Source organism: Pseudonaja textilis, chromosome 1, assembly GCF_049901715.1.
Source record: "Pseudonaja textilis isolate UNSWEBS1 chromosome 1, rPseTex1.2, whole genome shotgun sequence".
Classification (NCBI taxonomy): domain Eukaryota; kingdom Metazoa; phylum Chordata; class Lepidosauria; order Squamata; family Elapidae; genus Pseudonaja; species Pseudonaja textilis.
The window spans coordinates 5,862,844-5,884,098 of NC_141990.1; the positions used below are offsets into that span (position 1 = coordinate 5,862,844).

At 44.0% G+C, this 21,255-nt stretch overlaps 1 protein-coding gene across 6 annotated transcripts in view; it reads left to right on the forward strand.

Annotated features, from left to right (window-relative positions):
• The window catches only part of BCAS3 (BCAS3 microtubule associated cell migration factor), a 604,042-nt gene that overhangs the window by 250,563 nt on the left and 332,224 nt on the right, over nucleotides 1-21,255 (forward strand). For all 6 annotated transcript variants that reach the window (XM_087924910.1, XM_026710222.2, XM_087924916.1 and 3 more), the window contains exon 16: nucleotides 3,105-3,255. In XM_087924910.1, the coding sequence (XP_087781036.1) occupies nucleotides 3,105-3,255 (151 nt within the window). The remainder of the gene's footprint in view (nucleotides 1-3,104; nucleotides 3,256-21,255) is intronic.

Here is a 21,255-nt window from a genome sequence, read left to right on the forward strand (position 1 = left end):
CTTGCCATTAGAGTAAGGGGAGAGGTGTTGCTTTAGAATAGGTTAGATCAAGGGTGTCAAACTTGCGTCGTCACAGCATCCTCACATGACATAGCGCGACTTTTCCCCTTTGTGAAAATGGGTGTGGGCGTGGCCGGTGCGTGATGCATCCGCCCCGTGGGCCGTGAGTTTGATATCCCTGGGTTGGATGGAGAAACGAAACCTCCACCATTCTGCTGAGGACCACGAGAGCCCGAAACCTTTTCAAGGTCATCATAACAGGTGTGGAGTGGAAGCAGACGGTTCCCATAACAAAGTGAACTTTGTTTGCATGGACAACGTGAGAGGAGGTTGGGGGTTTTGGCTGGGGAAATGATGGTTTCATTCTATGGACTGGCACCTGGAAACCTCAGAGTCAGTTTTGCTTCGACATTACCATGCAGTTGCATTCGATAAACATATATTGGGATTTTATTGTTTGTAAGCCCCCAGGAGTCATTGAGTGTGAACAGGCGGCCATTTTGTAAGGCTACCCTCTACACCAGAGGTGTCAAATTTGGTTTCATTGAGGTCCACATCAGGGTTGTGTTTGATCTCAGGGTGTCGTGTTGGCTTGGCCAAGTGGTCATGATCCCGCGGCCCCTTCAAGCTCCATTTTCGCTGGCAGAGGGTTTTCAGGAGGCCGTCCTGGACAAAAACAGCCTGGGAGGGCCTTGTGTGGCCCTCTCTTTTTGCTGGAATAGGTACTGCAGACCAGTCCTTTGCTGTTTTCCGGGCGGCCCCACAGGCCACATCCAGGCACCCCCAGGGGTGGGATGCTGCCGGTATAACAACCAGTTCGGTGAACAGCAATGCAAAAATCCTTATCTGCTATGTTACTTTGGGGGGGAGTAACACAGCTGAGGAGCGGCAATCTACTCTTCCGTGCTGATCAGCCGGGACGATAAAGATTAGTACAGCACAGGGGCCCACCTGATCATAGGAGTGAACCAGCTCGCTCTCAGCTGATCTTTGGAGTTATAGGTTCACCCCAACCGGCAGAATCCCACCCCTCATTTTTCTTTTCCTTTCTTTTTATTATCGAAAACCAGATTGTATGAAGAAAAGGCCTCTCTGTTGCATTGTCTACGTTTTTATTAAATCCTGCTTGCTTTCAGAGAACGAAGGTGCAGTTAAGAAGCAGCGTGACCTTAAACTCTGTGTTTTGCTTGTAATTATTTGAAACAGTTATTTTATTATGTCTTGTTTCCCAAAAAGACAATATTGGCAAAATGTACACCTTTTATTTCCATGGCGTATTGACAATAACTTCCAACAAACTCTTTAAAAAATCCTGGACAGAAATTAATAGGAAAAAAACAACACTTACCACAACCAAACCATTTTCCATAAAATTGCTTGTTCAGATTTCTATCTGAACCGACGCGATCAGCATTCTGAAATCGCAGAAGGACTAATGTTGACTGGATATTCAAACTTTGCCAAAGGGTTTGAAGCCGTTCTTGGCAGGTTAAGCAAATCACCCTATATTCCTTAAATGTATGTTTGGAGAGCAAATAAACATTTGTGTATTTCAAGATAGAAATGGCAGATTTACTACAGATAGGGAAAGGAACAGAATTACCACATGTGAAAACATGTGAAAGTGATACAGAGCAGAAACCGTACATTTCTCGTTTGGTGTATGTATTTCAGCCCTACTGATTTTAATGGTTTGAGCACAAATTAATTCTGTACAGTCCGGAGAAGAATAAATTGTGGCGCTCTTTTTGCAATCCTGTCAGAGTATTTGCAGCTCATCCGACCAGCACACAAGTAAATAATTCTGCAGGATTCATTTACATAAGAAACTTCCTTATATACAGCAGAAGTCAGCAGAAGTCAGCATATAAATTCAGGAACATGGAAGCGATATTCTCAGAAGCAAGAAACGTATTACAGAGTGGAGTCATTATATAGGAGAGATTCATTTCAGAGGAAGCACACAGATGCAAGGACAGACTAACTCTTATATACAGTTCAACAAGTCAAAGCCACGCCATGCATCATCACAAAATCTCCAGAACCGTAAAGCCTACAAACTTGGAAATTTGGCACGTATGTTCTTCTTAGCTTCTAGGGGCTCATTAAAAAAGGATTTTTTGAAATGACCCTCAGAGCTATTAGTATTCCCTATATTATTATTATTATTATTATTATTATTATTATTATTATTATTATTATTATTATTATTATTATTATTAACACACACTGATGCTAAGGAGTTCTACTCCCCCTCCCCACCTGGAAAGAAATCTCTTCCAAATGCAAAATACAAGCAGAGGAGAGGAGTTTCGATTTTAGTTTCACAGCGGCAACCAGCTTTAGTACAGAACAGTTGAGCTAAGCCACGCCCAGGCTCCTTGCTGTTTCCTTGCTTACATGGTAAATACTGTTTCAGTTTCCAAACAGCCCTCAACTCTCACACACTGACAGGATGCTAGCCAGATGAACACCGATGAATGCTGATAGGCAGAGGGAGAATTCCCCCCCACACCTTATTTTCCTCCCACAAAACTAAGCCCAACCACATAGTTTCATAGCGAAGCACGGGTATAGACTAGTTACTTATATATTGACAACTCCCAACCTCTGTTTTAGGAGTTCATTTTATTGATGAACTGTAGTAGTGGTCCTTGACTTACAACCGTTCCTTTAGTGACAAAGTTACAACGGCACTACCCAAAAGTGACTTAAGCCCGTTTTTCACACTTACGACTGTTTCAGCCTCCCCACGGTCACGTGATCAAAATTCAGAAACTTGGCAATGGACTCACATTTACGATGGCTGTGGTGTCCCTGGGGGTCATGTGATTCCCCTTGGGCAACCTTCCCGCAAGCAAAGTCAATGGGAAGCCAGATTCACTTAACGACCGTGGGAGGCTAACCTAAAAACTGCAGCGATCCACTTCACAACGGTAGCAAGGACGGTCGTAAAATGGGGGCAAAACTCACTCGACAATGGTCTTGCTTATAAATCTACCTGAGTGAAGAATTATAGTATCCATTACATTTATGATACAGTGATTATAGTACCGTGTCATACATGATATACCTGAATGAATTCTCCTTCTCTCTCCCACAAGGTAAACTGAACAGTCAAGATTCTTATAACAATTTCACCAACAATAATCCAGGAAACCCTCGCCTGTCCCCACTTCCCAGCCTGACTGTGATGGTGCCTCTTGCTCAGATCAAGCAACCCATGACTCTCGGAACCATCACAAAACGTACAGGGTAAGTCAATGGGTTTAGAATGGTGATCCCTTCCTTCCTTCCTTCCTTCCTTCCTTCCTTCCTTCCTTCCTTCCTTCCTTCCTTCCTTCCTTCCTTCCTTCCTTCCTCCCTCCCTCCCTCCCTCCCTCCCTCCCTCCTTCCTTCCTTCCTCCCCACCCCTTTCCTTTCCTTATATCCTTCCTTCCCTTCTCTTTCTTTCCTTATATCCTCCCTCCCTCCTTCCTCCCTCCCTCCCTCCTTCCTTCCTTCCTTCCTTCCTTCCTTCCTTCCTTCCTTCCTTCCTTCCTATCCCTTCCTTCTTTCCTTTCCTTATATCCTTCCTTCCTTCTCTTCCTTCCTTATATCCTTCCTTCCTTCCTTCCTTCCCTTCCTTTTCCTTTCTTTCCTTATATCTTTCCTTCCTCCCTCCCTCCCTCCCTCCCTTCCTTCCTTCCTTCCTCCCCACCCCTTTCCTTTCCTTATATCCTTCCTTCCCTTCTCTTTCCTTCCTTATATCCTCCCTCCCTCCCTCCTTCCTTCCTTCCTTCCTTCCTTCCTTCCTTCCTTCCTTCCTTCCTTCCTTCCTTCCTTCCTTCCTATCCTTCCTTCCCTTCTCTTTCCTTCCTTATATCCTTCCTTCCTTCCTTCCTTCCTTCCTTCCTTCCTTCCTTCCTTCCTCCTTCCTTCCTTTCTTTTTCCTTTCTTTCCTTATATCTTTCCTTCCCTCCTTCCCTCCCCCCCTCCCCTCTCCTCTCGCAGAAAACCTTCTTAAATATGCCCTATGATGGAGCTGACCGGGGGCATGAATATTTCCATTTTTAATTACGTTTTCTCAAATTTAAATTTTTCTTAATTTTTTTTTTACCTTATGTGTGCATTGTTTCCTCTTAGCCTTAGTCCTTACTTTGAAGCTTGATATGGCCTGCTTAGTTATATATATAAAAAAATTAAGATCTGCTTTGAATCATTCAAAGCTCTTCAACATTCAATAAATCAAACGATTTATTCATGGAATAGTTTGCCTATTTGCTTCCCCAAAGCATCTTAAAACTGGTTGGAAGAGCAGCATAGGTGGTCCTCGACTTATAACCACCCATTAGTGACCATTCAGAGTTTTTCAGAAGTCACTGAAAAAAGTGACAGTTCTGAAAAACTGAAAAAGGTTTATCACACTTATGACCATTACAGCATCCTTGGTCACACCATCAAAATCCAGACACTTGGCAGTTGACTCCTATTTATGACTGTTGCATTGTCCCGAGGGGCGTGTGATCCCCTTTTGCGACCATCTGACAAGCAAAGTCAACGGGAAAGCCAGATTCACTTCACAGCCGTAAAGATTCACTTAGCAACGGTGGCGAGAAAAGTCGTAAAACGGAGCAAAACGCACTTAATGAATTTCTCCCTTAGCAACAGTAACATTGGGCTCGATTGTGGTCATAAGTCGAGGATTACCTGTAAGCCCTAACAGTCCACATTTTTTTTTAAAAAAAGAGTGTTATGTGCAGGATTTTTAAAGGTTAACCTGTTTAAAAAATAAATATGTAATTGAAAAGCCTGCAGGTCCTTAGAACAGACTGTTTGCCCAGACAAAGCTATTGAATCGAGAGATCATTATGCAAGGGGAATTTTCATTTTCACTGCCCCGCGTCCTTCCTTAGTTTAAAATAATCCTCCCCAAACTTTACACCCACCTGCAGAGAAGATAGCATGTTATTAGCATGTCCACAGCATGTTATTTACAAGGGGTCTTCGACTTTACAACAACTCATTTAGGGACCGTACCAAGTTACAACGGCACTGAAAAAAAGTGACTTATCACCATTTTTCACTCTTACGACTGGTGCAGCATCCCCCAGGCTCACATGGATCAAAATTCAGACGCTTGGCATCCGGTTCACCTTTATGACGGTTGCAATGTCCCAGGGTCATGGGATTCCCCTTTTGCGACCTTCGGTCTGGGCAAGGCAATAGGGAGGCCAGATTCTACTTCACAACTGTGTTCCTAACTTAACAACTGCCGTGATTCGCTTAATAACGGTGGCAAGAAAGATGGGGCAACATTCACTTAATAAAGGCCTCTCAAATTTTGGGCTCAATTGTAGAGCCCAAGGACTAACTTTATTTATTTGTTGGTTGATTGATTGATTTGATTGATTGATTGATTGTTGTAGTGGACTTTGAGAAGGAGCTAAGAAATCTGAGGAGAGTGAAGAAAGAAACCAGGTCATTTCTGCTTATATACATTTTTCCGTCCTCCAGGCAGATGGTTTCCATGAGAGCAGTTTAGACTGAGCTCAGGGTTGAACTGAGGGCTCCTTGGCGCCCTCTGAGCTTGGTGGTTTTCTTGTAGACGTTTCTCCTGACCCAACTGGGGAACATCTTCAGTGCTGGAAAGAGAGAGGGGTTGGGGAGAAGAGGAGGAGGAGGAGGAGGAGGAAGAGCTCAGCAGGGTCTTGCTGATCTCTGAGCTGGGTGGTTTTCTTGCAGATGTTTCATGACCCAACTAGGTAACATCATCAGTGCTCCAAGGGAGTGGGGTTGGCTCTCTGTTTATATACTAATGGCTTGGCCTACCAGTGTTGGTGGAAGTGCTCTTGGTGGTTCCTTGATTGGATGCTGGTTTAATGTTAATTTGTTCATCTGACTTGGTGTTGAGGAACCCAATTCTCCAATCAAAGAGCTATAGGGGTGCCTATCTTGGGCATTCAGATCTAGCTGACCTTTGCAGAAATAGTTGGATCCTGTTTCGTTTATCGTTTTTAAACCTTGTGGCATAGTGGGATGCCACACCTGAATTGACTGTATGTGTGTGTGTGTGTGTGTGTGTGTGTGTATGTATGTATGTATGTATGTATGTATGTATTCTCAGATGGGGAAGTTTTCACTTAAAAGATTGCAGAGGGCTTTATGGCAATAAAAACTTACCACTGAGAAATACAAATAAACTTTACTCAATATGGTTTTAATATTTTAATTACAGTCTTTTAATTTCCTGGGTTGTCCTTCCAAACAGGTCTTGGGTAGAGTAATTCTGCAGGAGGAAACTGTACGGTACAAGGCAGTCCTTGACTTACAACCATTCGTTTAGTGACCGTTTAAAGTTGCAATGGCGCTGAAAGAAAATGACTTATGACCATTTTTTCACACTTACGACCTTTGCAGCATCCCCTCGGTCACACCATTACAATTTGGATACTTGGAAACATGGACTTACGACGGCTGTAGGGTCCCAGAGTCATGTGTGAATCGCCTTTTGACAAAGCGACGTCAAATGGGGTAACCCGATTCACTTAACAACCACGTCACTAGACTGCTAGCTTGTTTGCTTGTGCTCATCTCCTCCTCCCCCCCCCCCCCCCCGCCCCAATTCTGGAATTGAGCTTCCTTCGGCCTTCGTGTTTGCATCCTCCGTGCAAGGCCAAACAAAGGACAAAATCTGCGGAATGGATTTAGGGGATAGATCTTCCCCTCTCCGTCTGCTTCCTCATTCCGTTGGTTTTGTGCTGTTTTCCCAAAAGCGGCAAAGACAAGAGGGATGAAAAGAGCCTCTTTGCGTGTCGAAATGCCCCGTTTGTTTTTGTTTTTTGTTTTTTTCACCTCCCTCTCCGAAAGCCACAGGACCGAAATACCTCTGGGTCTCTATGAAGGAGCTCCAGATTTGATCACGCTTAATTTCCCTCCTTTGCTTTAGGATGCTAGTCAAATTCAGAGCAGTTTACTTTTATGTTTTGGCTTTTTTTTTCCTCCCCCTGCAATCTTTCCAAGGCTTGAATTGTTAACCTTCCGGATTTGTAAAGGAAAAGGAAAAAGAGAGAACGGTAACATTTGGTTGGAAACCTATCAAAGAGAGAACCAACCTAGAACTAAAGAGACGTTTCCTTACAAGTGAGAACAAATTACAGGTACGGTAGTTCTCGACTTACAACCATTCATTTAGTGACCAGCCAGAAGTTACAAGGGCACTGAGCAAAGTGACACAACCGTTTTCCCCGCTTTACGGACCCTTGCAGCAATCCCATGATGGTGTGATCATAATTCAGACGCTGGGCAACTGGCTCATATTTACGACCGTCGCAGCGCCCCAGGTGATCCCTTTTGGTGACCTTTTGACAAGCAAAGTCCATGGGGGAAGCTGGATCCACTTAACAACCCTGTTGCTAATTTGTCAATTGCAGCGATTCCCTTTGTCAGCATTCCCACTAACCAACTCCAAACTAAGAGACTCCGAGACGTGCGTTTCCTCAAAGTTCCATTTTATTAGAGTTGTCCTTTGGCACATCTGGGAAAACCCGAATCTGAGAGTTCCCTTCCCAAAAGAAAATCAAAGATCCATCCCCTGCATCCTTCACGTGGCCCAATCAAATCTTCGTCCTATCTAGAGGCATCCCTCCAGACACTCCTCTCCAGGTGCAGGGCAACTTGTCCTTGACTCTCTGAGAAAAGAATGTTGTTGTGTCTAGTCTTCTACCCCACTATGAAATCCCCCCTCCCAAATTCCCAAGCACTGAATGTGGCAGCCTCGAAGCTTCCAAGTATAAAAAATGGCTTCCAAGGATGACACCCTTAACAACCGTGGCAAGACGTGTCGCAAAATGGGACAGTACTCCCTTAACAAATACCTCACCTAACCACACAAACTTTGGGCTCTGTTGCGGTCGTAAGTCGAGGACTACCTGTACGCAGATAGGAAGGCTCTAAATCAGGGGTGTTCAACTCTGGGCCACTTTGTGGACTTCAACTCCCAGAATTTCCCAGCCAGCAAGTGGCCAAAGTTGGACAATCCCTGGTCTAAATAAAGCTTTCTTCATTTTTCTTTTTCTAGTCTGCCATCAGCAGAGAACTCCGAGGAACTTTGGGATGGAAGGACTTGAGTGAGAGAGATGACAGCTGTTCAGCCCAGTTTCAGTCTGTGCTCACTGAACTGGGAGTAATCGGCTTGTTTAATTTAGTGAGGCTTGTTTTGAATTAGAGAGAGAAAGAGAAAGAGAGAGAGAGGGAGGGAGGGAGAGAGAGACGGAATGGTAGTCTCTCTATCCGTTGTTTTCTTCTGAAAACCATGGGATTCTGGAAGGGTTTGCAGGTTCGGCTGGCTGGTGATTGCCTTTTCAAAGGATGTTCTTCTAAAAACTGAATTGAGAATGACTTCAGCCATATACGCCTACAGACGGAGAATGCGATTGGGTGTTGTTTCCTGAAGCTGGAAATTTAAAGCTTGAAGAGCCACTTAGCCACCTTAGCCACTTGGGTCATTAATAGCTAAGGAACCAGGACCGGAAGCGGGAGACTGTGAATTCCAGTGCTTCCTTAGCCATGAAAGCCTCTGCGTGGCTTTGGGCCAATCACCAGGAGACTGCGAGTTCTAGTCCCGCCTTAGCCATGAAAATCAGCTGGGTAACTTTGGACCAATCACCAGGAGACTGCGAGTTCTAGTCCCGCCTTAGCCATGAAAATCAGCTGGGTAACTTTGGACCAATCACCAGGAGATGGCGAGTTCTAGTCCCGCCTTAGCCATGAAAATCAGCTGGGTAACTTTGGACCAATCACCAGGAGACGGCGAGTTCTAGTCCCGCCTTAGCCATGAAAATCAGCTGGGTAACTTTGGACCAATCACCAGGAGACTGTGAGTTCTAGTCCCACCTTAGCCATGAAAATCAGCTGGGTAACTTTGGACCAATCACCAGGAAACTGCGAGTTCTAGTCATTTCTTAGCCATGAACGCCAGTCCCTCTCTCAGTTCAACCCACCTCACAGGGTTGTTGGCAAACAAATACATACATACATACATACATACATACATACAATGTTGCTGGTGCATTGGGGCTGCGAATTCATCACTTGAGACTTCCAAGAAGAGATTGGACTGCCATTTGTTAGAAATGGTGTCGGGTCTCCTGCTTGAGCGGGGCGGGGTTGGACTAGATGACCTACACGGTCCCTTCCAACTCTGTTAATCTGTAATTCAGTCGTAGGATGGACAACTGAACGGAAAGCTCTTTGTGAAAGGCAGAATGAACTGAACGCTGATATTCCCTGCTTAGCCGTGCCTCAAACGGCCAAATTGAGACAACAGCCTGGGCTGAACCTCCGGGGGACACGGCGTGTGTTTTAACATATTTAACATCTGCCCTCCTGTTTCTCCAAACACAATCTGAGCCTATAATAATAAGAAAAAAGGCAGGACAGGGACCATCTGCCTCAGCTCCGAGAAGAGGAGGCTGAGCGTGGGCAGTCGACAGATGCATTTACAGCCACGTGGATAACACCTTTAAGGGGTGCCCCCAGGAAACCGGGCCTTCCCTTGGCCGTTGTTGCTTGACTGGAGAGAAGCGGGGTCTTTGGAACCAGGGAGGCTTCGCAATGGTTCCTGGGTCACCGTTGCAGCTAGTTGTGAAGTGGACAAGAGAAAGAAAGGTCGAAAATACGCCTGCTTTGTTCCTCCAAGTCTCAGCTCTCTCCTAAGCTAGATTTAACCAGGAAGTTAGGGACAATGATACAGGTAGTCCTCAATGTACAACTGTTCATTTAGCGACCATTTGAAGTAACAGCTGTGAAGAGCCAGGGGGCACGGCACAGAGGTAACACAGGCAGCTGGCAGCTCAAACTGCCCCTTTATTGCTTCAAATTTCCCCCAAGGCTCCCATGTTTCTTGCAAGTCCCAGAGCAAAGTGATGACATCCCACCCACACACCTCAAGCGGCCCCTGGCTGCAAATAATCCAGCCCAACTTGTGAGCACCGTGACTGAAAAGCAAGGAATCCATCAGGGCAAGCTGAGGAGTCCAGGAATCAAAGGAGCAAGACAAGTATCCAGAAATCCAGAAAGAATGCAAGGATTCAGGTTTAAACCGTCCGGCACTCAACATCCCAGTCATTCTAGTGTTCGTTCCTGACAAAGCCCTCTCCCCACAGCGTCTCCTTAAGTCTCAGTCCCCAGGTGTGCCTTGTGAAGAAGGGCAGGGCGCTCTCCTCCCAAGTAGCCAGCTCAGTCTGCGCTGTTCCCGCCTTCTCTCCGCTCTCCATGCTCTCGGATCAGGACAGGGTGGTGCTTGCTCATTGCTTGAGCTCTGTCTCTCAGGTTCATTGCTTAGCCTCTCTTGGTCATCCTGCCCCCACTTACTCCTTGCTTACAAGCTGTCTAAATCATAAAAGGTTCTGGCCTTCCCCATTGTGTTCCGGAGCCAACGAAGCTGCCCCCTCAATCTCTGTTGGCTCCAGTTCCATCTCATCTTCCCCCACAGATTCAGGCTCCAACAGGGGTATGAAAACAGCACTGAAAAAAGTGACTTTTTTTGCGGGGTGGTGGTGGTGTTTATAACCATTTTATTAATTTATGACATAACATACCAAAACAAAAAATACAAAAGCAAGAAGAAGGAGAAATAGGGAAGGGGAAAAGGAAATTGTGGGGAAAAAAGGAGGAAAAAGAAAAGCATTGACCTACTTCCTTTGGTGCCATAGAATAAGGCATTAACGTCAAACCTCAACTTTTTACTTTTACATAATAGTTTCAAGTAGCCATTTCTGTAGCAACCAAACTATCGAATCGGTAAAACCCAAAGTCAAAGTTTCATTTTTTTCCCACCTGAACCACAAAGTCCAGAAGAGGTTTCCAGGTAAAAAAAAAATGACTTACAACTGGGTTTTTTTGCAAAAGACCCCATGGTCACGTGATCAAAATTAAGACGCTTGTGGCAACTGACTCGTATTTATGACGGTTACAGTGTCTGGGCTGGTCACATAATCTCCTTTTTGTGACCTTCTGACAAGCAAAGTCACCGGGGAAGTTAGATTCACTTAACAACCGCATGACTAATTGAAGAACTGAAGTGATTTGTTTAACAACAGTGGCAAGAAAGATTGTAAAATGAGGCAACATTCACTTTTTTGCTGAGCGATGGAAATTTGGGGGCCGCGTTGCAAATATCTACATAGAATCAAAGGCTGCATTAGCAGAAAACATCCAAGTTTCAGGTTTTTAAAAGCACCATTGCTACTCTGTTCATTTAACGTGCAGTGCCTGACCAACTAAACCACATCGTGGTTTATTTTATTTGCTCATTAAACTTACATGCTGCCCATCTCAACCATAAGATGAGACTGAGCGGTTTACAAACAATAAGAAAGATACGCATTTGTTTTGAGTGTCTGGTGATAGGTTTCCCTATCCCACCGAATCAGACGTACCCCAAACCTCATTTGAATGTAGCTAAATGAATGAATGAATGAATGAACTCTTTATTGGCCAAGTGTGACACAAGGAATTTGTCTTCATGCAAATGCTCTCAGTGTACACAAAAGAAAAGATACATTATTCAAGAATCATAAGGTACAACACTTAATGATAGTCACGGGGTACAAATAAGCAATCAAAGCATACTAGGAAACAGTCAATATAAATTGTTAAGATACAAGCAATAAGGTTACAGTCATACAGTTACAAGTGGGAGGGGTGGTGGTAGGAGGGATGAGAAGATTAATAGTAATAGTAGTGCAGACCTTGTAAGTAGTTGGACAGTGTTGAGGGAATTATTTGTTCAGCAGAGTGATGGCGTTGGGGGAAAAACTGTCCGTGTGTCTAGTTCTTCTGGTGTGCAGTGCTCTATAGCGTCGTTTTGAGGGAAGGAGTTGAAACAGTTTGTGTCCAGGATGTGAGGGGTTTGTAGATATTTTCAGAGGCCTCTTTTTGACTCGTGCAGTATACAGGTCCTCCATGGAAGGCGGGTTGGTAGCCATTGCTTTTTCTGCAATCTTAATTACTCTCTGAAGTCCGTGTCTGTCCTGTTGAGTTGCAGAACCAAACCAGACAGTTCTAGAGGTGGAGATGGCAGACTCAATAATTCCTCTGTGGAACTGGATCCGCAGCTCCTTGGGCAGTTTGAGCTTCCTGAGTTGGTGCAGAAAGAACATTCTTTGTTGGGCTTTTTGGATGACGTTTTTGATGTTTGATGTTGGTGTCCATTTTAGATCTTGAGATAAAATTTGGGGTGAATCTAAAAACTGGGATCTTAAATAATCTGATCCACAATCATTGCTGACGTAGGAACGTCTGCTTCAAAGGAACCGACAGTGTTTAAAAGCCCAAGCTTTCTTGAGACTACCTTATCCTTGAATATAATTACTTATTTAAAAACCCAAATCACATGCTCCTTTTTAAAAAAAATACAATTGTCTCTTTTTCTAAATGGATTCATGAAGACAACGCAACAATTTGTTGTGTGTTGTAAGACTGATGAATAGGGAATGAAAGACCTAGGTTCTTCTCTAGCCTCTTGAAGTGAAGGATCAGGGGGAACATTATAACTGTTGAAGAGATGTTAACACAAAAGAGAGGATTGACTTCTTCTCTAAGGCACCAGAAGGCAGGATAATAAGTAATGGGTGGAAGTTGCAAAAAAGAGCTGCAACTCAGAACTAAGGAAAATTTTTCTGACAGTGACAGCAGCTTTGCTTCCTGTGTGGGTGCTCCATAGCCAGAGGTTTTTGAAAATAGACTGGGCAAACCACTTCATCAGGTAAGTCTCCTGCCTTGAGTAGAGGGTTAGACTAGAAGACCTCCGAGATCCCTTCCAGCCTCATGATTCAATGAAGTGCAAAGAAGAGCAACTAAAATGATTAAAAGGCCCGGAGAAAACATACAAAGAAGGGCTGCAGGATTTGGGTCTGGCTAGTCTAAAGAATAGAAGAATTAGGGGTAACATGATATTCCAATGTTTTGAGGGGCTGCCACAAAGAAGAGGGGGTCAAATTATTCTCCAAAGCACCCGAAGGGCAGGACAAGAAAATACTGGTTGTAAACTAATCAAACGGAGAAGCAACCTGGAATTAAGGAGATGGATCCTTACAGTGAGGACAAGTAACCAGTAGAACAGCTGGCCTCCAGAAATCGTGGGTGCTCCATCACTGGAGGTTTTTAAGAAGAAAGTAGACAGCCACTTATCTGAAATAAAGTATTGGTTCTCCTGGTTGAGCAGGGGGGCTGGACTAGACGACCTCCAAGGTCCCTTCCAGCCCTGGTTTTACGAGAGGAGTTTTTCAGCCTCGAATCTGAAACTCTGCAAGAGGTTTGCCTTGATGTGGAATTGGGGCGGAGGGCAGGAGACAGACGGGAAGACCACCAGCTAGAGATCCAGCCCCAAACCCATCACCAAAGGCACAGATTTTGGATCCCAGCCCTGGAGAATGCAGGATTGCACAGCTTCTAGGTCTAACCTTTGCCCAGACCTGCAAAACTTTAGCGAGGGAGAAGTTTCGCCCTTGCTGTCTGGAGGTCCTCCCTGTGTTTGTTCTCGCAGCATGGAAAGAGGAATGCAGATAACACTCGTTTTTGATGTGGGATCTGGCCGGAGATGTTATCATCTCGTGTACTGATTTGTTCATAAAAATCGCTGATATCCGTTTGATCTCTTTTGAACTCTGGAGACTTTAATCCTTTCCAGGACCTGTTAGTTGTACAGACAAAAGGGAGGGAGGGAGGCTGTATGTGGTATTGGGTGGGAGACAAGGGAGCAACCCCAGCTGTATAGGAAATAACAAAGAAAGACCAAAGCCAAACTCCAGAGTAGTAAAAAAAGAACACACACACACACACACACACACACAAAAGATGGAATTAAATTTACTTTTCAAAACCCAGCAAAGTAAACCAGAGGTGACACGCTTACGGAAATTATTTTCACAAGACAAGGCGGCTTTGGAAGAATACACCAGTTCGGGAAATTCAAATTTGAAAGATGATTAATCCCAGGGATCCGGGATGGGATGGGATGATAAGAAGATAGCATAGCATAGGATATAGGTTAGATCGGATATAAGCTTAGGATAGGACAGGATAGGTTAAGTTAGGAGAGGATATAGGATGGGATGGGATGGGACGAGTCGAGTCAAGTCAAGACGAGATGATAAGAGGATAGCATGGCATATTAGCATAACATAGGATATAGGATAGATGGGATATTAGGATGGGAGGAGATGAGATGATAAGAAGTTAGGATAGGATAGCGCATGTGATAGATAGGATACAGGACAGGATAAAATAGCACACTTTTTTGGTCAAGTATGATTAGATACACAGAGGTGTGTATCTAATTCGCCGTGGCAAGGTGGCCACAGCAAGTTGTCTCATGGTGAGTTGTCCGTGGAGCGTTGCCTCTGGAGAATTGGCCATGGTGAGGTGGCCACGGCGAGTTGGCTGTGGCATGTTGTCCCATTCCAGGCTGTTGGGTCCCTTCTATTTAAAGAGAAATCTATACTATAATCTATGGAAGAGGAAAGGCCGTCTTTCGGTGATAGTGTACACACAGATGCAGTGCCAGCAGGGTTATTGCAGGTTGGATTGGAAGGATCCTTGCTCTTATTCTTCTACGAGAGCTGCCTAAAGACAAGAAGATTAATCCTTCCTGCTTGTAAAGGTGCTAATAAACTGAGTGGTCCAAAGGTTTGACCTGGTTGTGTCTGAAGGCAATTCCGTACCTTCTAGCTCCTAGCACCAGGAATGGTGCTCGTCTTCTGGTTAATGGTGCTACGTACCCTTTCCTAGAACTTATCTGGATGGGATCAAAATATGTGATCCCACAATATAAATACAAATGTTTCCAGCTCTACACACTGATCTTGATGCTAACAGAAAAGGACTTCAGGTAGTCTTTGACTTACCAAGTGGTCATTTGTTAAGTAGTCAGTTGTTATGTGACTCATGCCTTCCTTGGGCGCTCCTCCATTGCAACTTCCTCTCTAAATCCCTTTAAAAGAAATCAGGAATTCTGGGAGTTGAAGTCCACAGGACATAAAGGGACTATAGCTGCCCACCCTGGTTTATAGTGTTGAAGAAAAGTAAGACATGAGACTTGTTGCCTAATTAAAGAGATATTAGTCTTTGTGATGTTTAGTCTATGCATTAAGTCAGCCATCGTCTATATTGGTCTGAACAGATGGTTGAGGTTGACCGACCTGACCTCAGCTGGTAAACTAAGCAAGATTAGGCCCGGTTAATGCTTGGATGGAAGGCCTTCAGACCTCCATTGCCTTGGCAAAAAGGAAGACCAAACCACTTCCAAGCGATTAGCTAAGAAGAACTCAAGACATCTCCAAGAGGTTAGAGTTGGGTGGATGGTAATACCACCTCGGTCATATCTTCTATAACTTACCTTCAGAAGTTGTGGGTTTTCCATCACTGGAGGTCTACGGAAGTTCTCAGTCATCCAGGTCATGGTTTTCCCATTCCCCACCATTCAGTCAGAGGTGAGGAAGCTTCTTGGATAAGAAGTGAAACGTCTTCAAAGGAAAAACCAGAAAGTCCAGTTCCCTCTTGAGTAAATACTTTTGGGGTCCATCACTGGTGGTTTTTTAAGAAGATATTGGACAACCATTTGTCCAGAATGTTTAAATTTTGTGCTGTGGGTTGGACTAGAAGACCTCCAAGCTCCCTTCCAACCCTCTGCTATATTGCTATTTTTTTTTATCCTCTCCTTATCCCATAGATAAAAGGAAAAGCTAACCCAGCTGGTTTTCTACACACACAAACAATTCGTGATGGTCCATATCTTTGCATTACAGATACTAGAACATGCTTAATGCTCCCTTCCATTTGTTATTTCTGTTAAATATATAGTTTATAACAATATATATAAAGCAATAACTTTGAGCATACTTTCTGAGGGTGGAATCAAGAGAGTAATCAGTTTAGAATCATTGGCTTTCCCACAAGTGTTCTAAGTCCAACCCTCTTGAATTACCTTGACTCTTTATCTAGTGCCAATTTAATGCTATTAGTCAACTGGATTCCTGTGTATTTATTGCTTGAGCAATAAATCATCTTAACTGGAACTTAATGTGTGGCCCTGGTTCTTCAGCCTGATCCAACACCTTCCCACAGTGTTGGATCAATATTCTAGCGCAGCATTTTCAACAGGCCTTTTTGGAAGTTGTTTTGATTAGCTTCAAGTCCGCTCTTACGATAAGGCATCACAAGGTCAGCATTTCTCCTCTGATATTCTTCTTGTTGTATTTGCCTGGGAGGGCATGATCCTAAAAAGCGATTTATCAATAGTTTTACAGAATTTATTTGTTGGCTTGTATCCCACCATAACTCTTCCAAGTAATTCAAGGTGGGAAACTTATTCAACAGACCTTCCTCCTGTTTTCCCCCACAACAATCCTGTGAGCTGGCTTTCATGGCTAAGGTAGGATTAGAACTCGCCATCTCCTAATGATTGTCTCACAGTCACCCTTTCATGCCTAAGGCAGGACTAGAACTCACTGTCTCCTAATGATTGGCCCAAAGTCACCCTGCCGGTATCAGCTTTGGAAGCCATATTGAAACCAGATATTTTTATGCCTAAAGTGGGACTAGAACTCACCATCATCTAGTGATTGGCCCAAAGTCACCCAGCTGGCATTCATGCCTAAGGCAGCACTAGAACTCACAGACTCCTGGTGATTGGCCCAAAGTCATCCAGCCATCTTTCATGCCTAAGGCGGGACTTGAACTGATAGTCTCCAAGTGATTGGCCCAAAGTCACCCAGCCAGTTTTTCTGCCCAAGGTAGAACTAGAACTCACTGTCTTCCAGTGATTGGCCCAAAGTCACCCAGCTGGCTTTCATGCCTAAGGCAGCACTAGAACTCACAGACTCCTGGTGATTGGCCCAAAGTCATCCAGCCATCTTTCATGCCTAAGGCGGGACTTGAACTCACAGACTCCCGGTGATTGGCCCAAAGTCATCCAGCCATCTTTCATGCCTAAGGCGGGACTTGAACTGATAGTCTCCAAGTGATTGGCCCAAAGTCACCCAGCCAGTTTTCCTGCCCAAGGTAGAACTAGAACTCACTGTCTTCCAGTGATTGGCCCAAAGTCACCCAGCTGGCATTCATGCCTAAGGCAGCACTAGAACTCACAGACTCCTGGTGATTGGCCCAAAGTCATCCAGCCATCTTTCATGCCTAAGGCGGGACTTGAACTCACAGACTCCCGGTGATTGGCCCAAAGTCATCCAGCCATCTTTCATGCCTAAGGCGGGACTTGAACTGATAGTCTCCAAGTGATTGGCCCAAAGTCACCCAGCCAGTTTTCCTGCCCAAGGTAGAACTAGAACTCACTGTCTTCCAGTGATTGGCCCAAAGTCACCCAGCTGGCTTTCATGTTTAATGAGAGATTAGAAAATAAAACCTAGTACTCCGCCACCTTCGGCCTGATCTAAATATAGTATATAAAATCATACATTGCAATGTCCTACCTGTCAATGAATACTTCAGCTTCAACCATAACAATACAAGAGCACACAATAGATACAAACTCAAGGTTAACCGCACCAAACTTGATTGCAGGAAATACGACTTCAGCCACAGAGGGGTCAATGTCTGGAATACTCTACCTGACTCTGTGGTTTTTTTTCCCAAACCCCAAAAACTTTAACCTTAGACTGTCTACTATTGACCTCACCCCTTTCCTAAGAGGTCTGTAGTGCATAAGTGCACCAATGTGCCTACCATCCCTGTCCTATTGTTTCTTTTTTTATTTTTCTTATATGTACCCATTTCACGTATTCATAACTATGTTATACCTGTAGTCTTATAATCGCCTGACAAAATAAATAAATAAAAATAAATAGAACTCTACACCTCCTCCTTTCTAGTCTGCTGTCATGACCACTAGACCAAACCGGCTTTTGAATAAAATGTTGCCAGTTTATTCAATATTTTTTATTATTAACCACCACGTAGCCATAAAGAATGGCATGCATGAAAGGATCATAATTAAAAGGAGAAGCACAGTTTTTTTGAAACAAAATATTTTTTTAAAAAAAACCCAATACTTAATATGGGTTTATATGTGTATTTGCATGTCATTTTTTTTTTAAGATAAAGTGTTAACTGCACTGAAAAATGTAACCAATGACCGTTTTTCACACTTACAACTGTTACAGCATCTTCGCGGCCATGTATACTTGGTGACTGACTCATCTTTATGACCATTGCTTTGTCCTAAGGTCACATGATCCCCTTTTGCGACCGTCTCACAAGCAAAGTCCATGGGGAAGCCAGATTCGCTTAACAACCGGGTTACTAACTAAACAGCTGCAGCGGTTTGCTTAACAACTATGGCAAGAAAAGTCATAAAATGGAGAAAAGGCACTTTATAACTGACTTGCTTAGCAACAGAAATTGGGGGCTCAATTGTGGCCATAAGTCGAGGACTACCTGTACTTTTGTATGCAAATGGCGCTCGGTTTACTGAGCACCTGAATGATTTGCCATTACATGGTAGATAAATTGTATGATGGAACATGGGACACACGTCTCCAAATGGATGGCATGAAGAATTCCTAGGTCAACCTATCTGAAGGGGGGGAAAAAAAACCCCTAGAATTTGTGAGCTTTGGAAAAATGCTTACTAATATGGGGAAACGGATGGAGAAATATCAAAATTTACTAACGCTGGTAAATTTTAAAATAGAATTTAAAGTTATAGCAGAGGGAGGGCATATTGTATGGAAAGCCAGTCAGAAAAAAAAAAAAATGTTGTCACCCCAGTCCTTCTTTTCAGTTTGATGAAAAGAAGCACTAGGGGTGACGTGATAGCAGCCTTCCAATATTTGAGGGGCTGGTCCCAAAAAAGAGACAGTCAAGCTATTGGAAATATCGACTTCTGGACCAGGAATTTCTAGTCTGATTGTATGCCGGAGAGTCTCATAAGAGTCGCCCTTTGTGACTGTATGTGGCATAGCTTAACAAGGATGATCGACACAACTGCTTACTACTGTAGCCTCATGGCTACCTGCAATGGGTTACTGGTGGAAATCAATGGCCGTGGCGCCAAAATCCAGACTCAGGTGTAGTTGGGAACCTGATGACATGTTCCACCTGATGAGTCATGATACAGAAACCATGTTGAGACCCTAAAAAGAGTGCAGAGAAGAGCAACCAGGGTGACTAGGTGACTGGAGGCTAAACCCTATAAAGAACGGTTGCTGGAATTGGGTAGGTCTAGTCTGATGAAAAGAAGGACCAAGAGGGGACATGATAGCAGTATTTCAGTATTTGAGGGGCTGGTCCCAAAGGAGAGGGAGTCAAGCTATTCTGCAAAGCACCTGAAGGCCAGGACAAGAAGCAACGGATGGAAATTCATCAAGGAGAGAAGCAACCTGGAACTAAGGAGGAATTTCCTAAAAGTGAGAACAATTAACCAGTGGAACTACTTGCCTCCAGACATCTTGGGCGCTTCATCACTGGAGGTTTTAAGAATAGATTGCTCAACCATTTGTCCCAAATGGTATAGTTTTTCCTGCCTGAACAGAAGGTTGGACTAGAAGACCTCCAAGGTTTCTTCCAACTCTGTTATTCTGTATTCAGTAAGTCCCTTATCAGAGAGGGGAGCAGAGATGCAAATTGGGATGCCTGGGTCTGCCACCTCCTTTTTATGACTAAGCGGTCAGGAAGAAATAATTCACCCTCCTTCCTTCCTGTCCCTCTGCAGATGTCAAACCCAAAGTTTTGGTTTTGCATTCTCAAAGCAGCTGAGACTTTTTTTTTTTTTTAATGTTCCCTGGATTCCCCAGAGACCTTATCTAGGCTTTGAATCTCTCTCTCTCTCTCTTTTTTTTTTTTTTTGCTTTGCACAAACTCTGTACCGGATCTGAAGATATTGTAGGTCAATGGTGGAGCAGCTGCTCGGCTTCCAGAAGGTCACATGTCCAATCCCTGCCATCTCCAATTAAGAAAATCAAATAGCAAGGGGAGGAAAGATCGCTGAGACACTGTGGAGAATAACAATTTAATTGAGGCGGCCACGTGGTCTAGAAGGAAGGACATAATTCACGGTTTGGATGGTTTTAAAGATGTAGTAAAGTCCTTAGTGCAAGTCCCTTTTACCTCCTGTTAAAAAAAGGGCCTTGAGGCTGAAATACGAAGAATGGTTGCAGGAATTGGATATGTCTTGTCTAGGGAAGAGAGGAGAGGAGAGAAGAGAGAAGGGAAGGGAAGGGAAGGGAAGAGAGAAGAGAAGAGAAGAGAAGAGAAGAGAAGAGAAGAGAAGAGAAGAGAAGAGAAGAGAAGAGAAGAGAAGAGAAGAGAAGAGAAGAGAAGAGAAGAGAAGAGAAGAATAAACACAACAAAGAAAAGAAGAGAAGGGAAGAATAAACACAAAAGAAAGAAGAAAAGGAAAGAGAAGAGAAGGACTAGGGGAGACATAATAACAGGTTCCAATATTTGAGGGGTTGCCCCATAGAAGAGGAAGGGGTCAACCTATTTTCCAAAGTATCTAAAGGCAGGACAAGGAGTGATGGGTGGTGAACCAATCAAGGAGAGAAGAATTTTGATCACATGACCACGGAGGATGCTTCAGCGGTCATAAGTGCGAAAAACAGTCATAATTTTTTTCAGTGCCTTTGTAACTTCGAACAGTCACTAAATGGGTAGTTGTAAATGGAGAATTTACCTGCAGTGGCATGTGTAAATGCCACACAAGCTACCGATGATGCTGAACAACTCACACACGTATAGTTTTTTTACTGGAGCTGTGCTATATCTCAAAAGTGTGCGGCCGGGTGTGAAGTTGCTGGTTGTTACCTTTTACACAGCAAGTCAGGTGGTCACTTGCGGTTAGCGAAAGACCTCAACCCAAGCCTCTCTTGTTAACCCAGTTATTTAACTCCCTGTTGCTCTCCTGTCTCTGTTTCATTGCCTTGTTTTTCTTTTTCTTTTTCTTTTTTTCCATTTTTTTTTTAAGGCTTGGGGTTTTCTTTTGCTCTTTTGAACTTGTCGTTTTTATTTTTATTTCCCCGAACTTTATGGAAATTTGCCTTTGATCTTTAGCCATATGGGGTTTGTGTCTCTGTCTGTGCACTTTGGGAAGGGGGAATGCTCTTGGCTCAGCGTCTAGCCACCACATTTGAGGGGCGAGGGTCTTTCAGATTTCTGGGGGTTGGGTGGGGAGAGGTTTAGTGAGGCTGCTTCATGGAAGGAAATGCTCTTGAGGTTTGCTGGCGTCACATGTGCCATGTTCACGTACCATGCTTATGGTTGTCA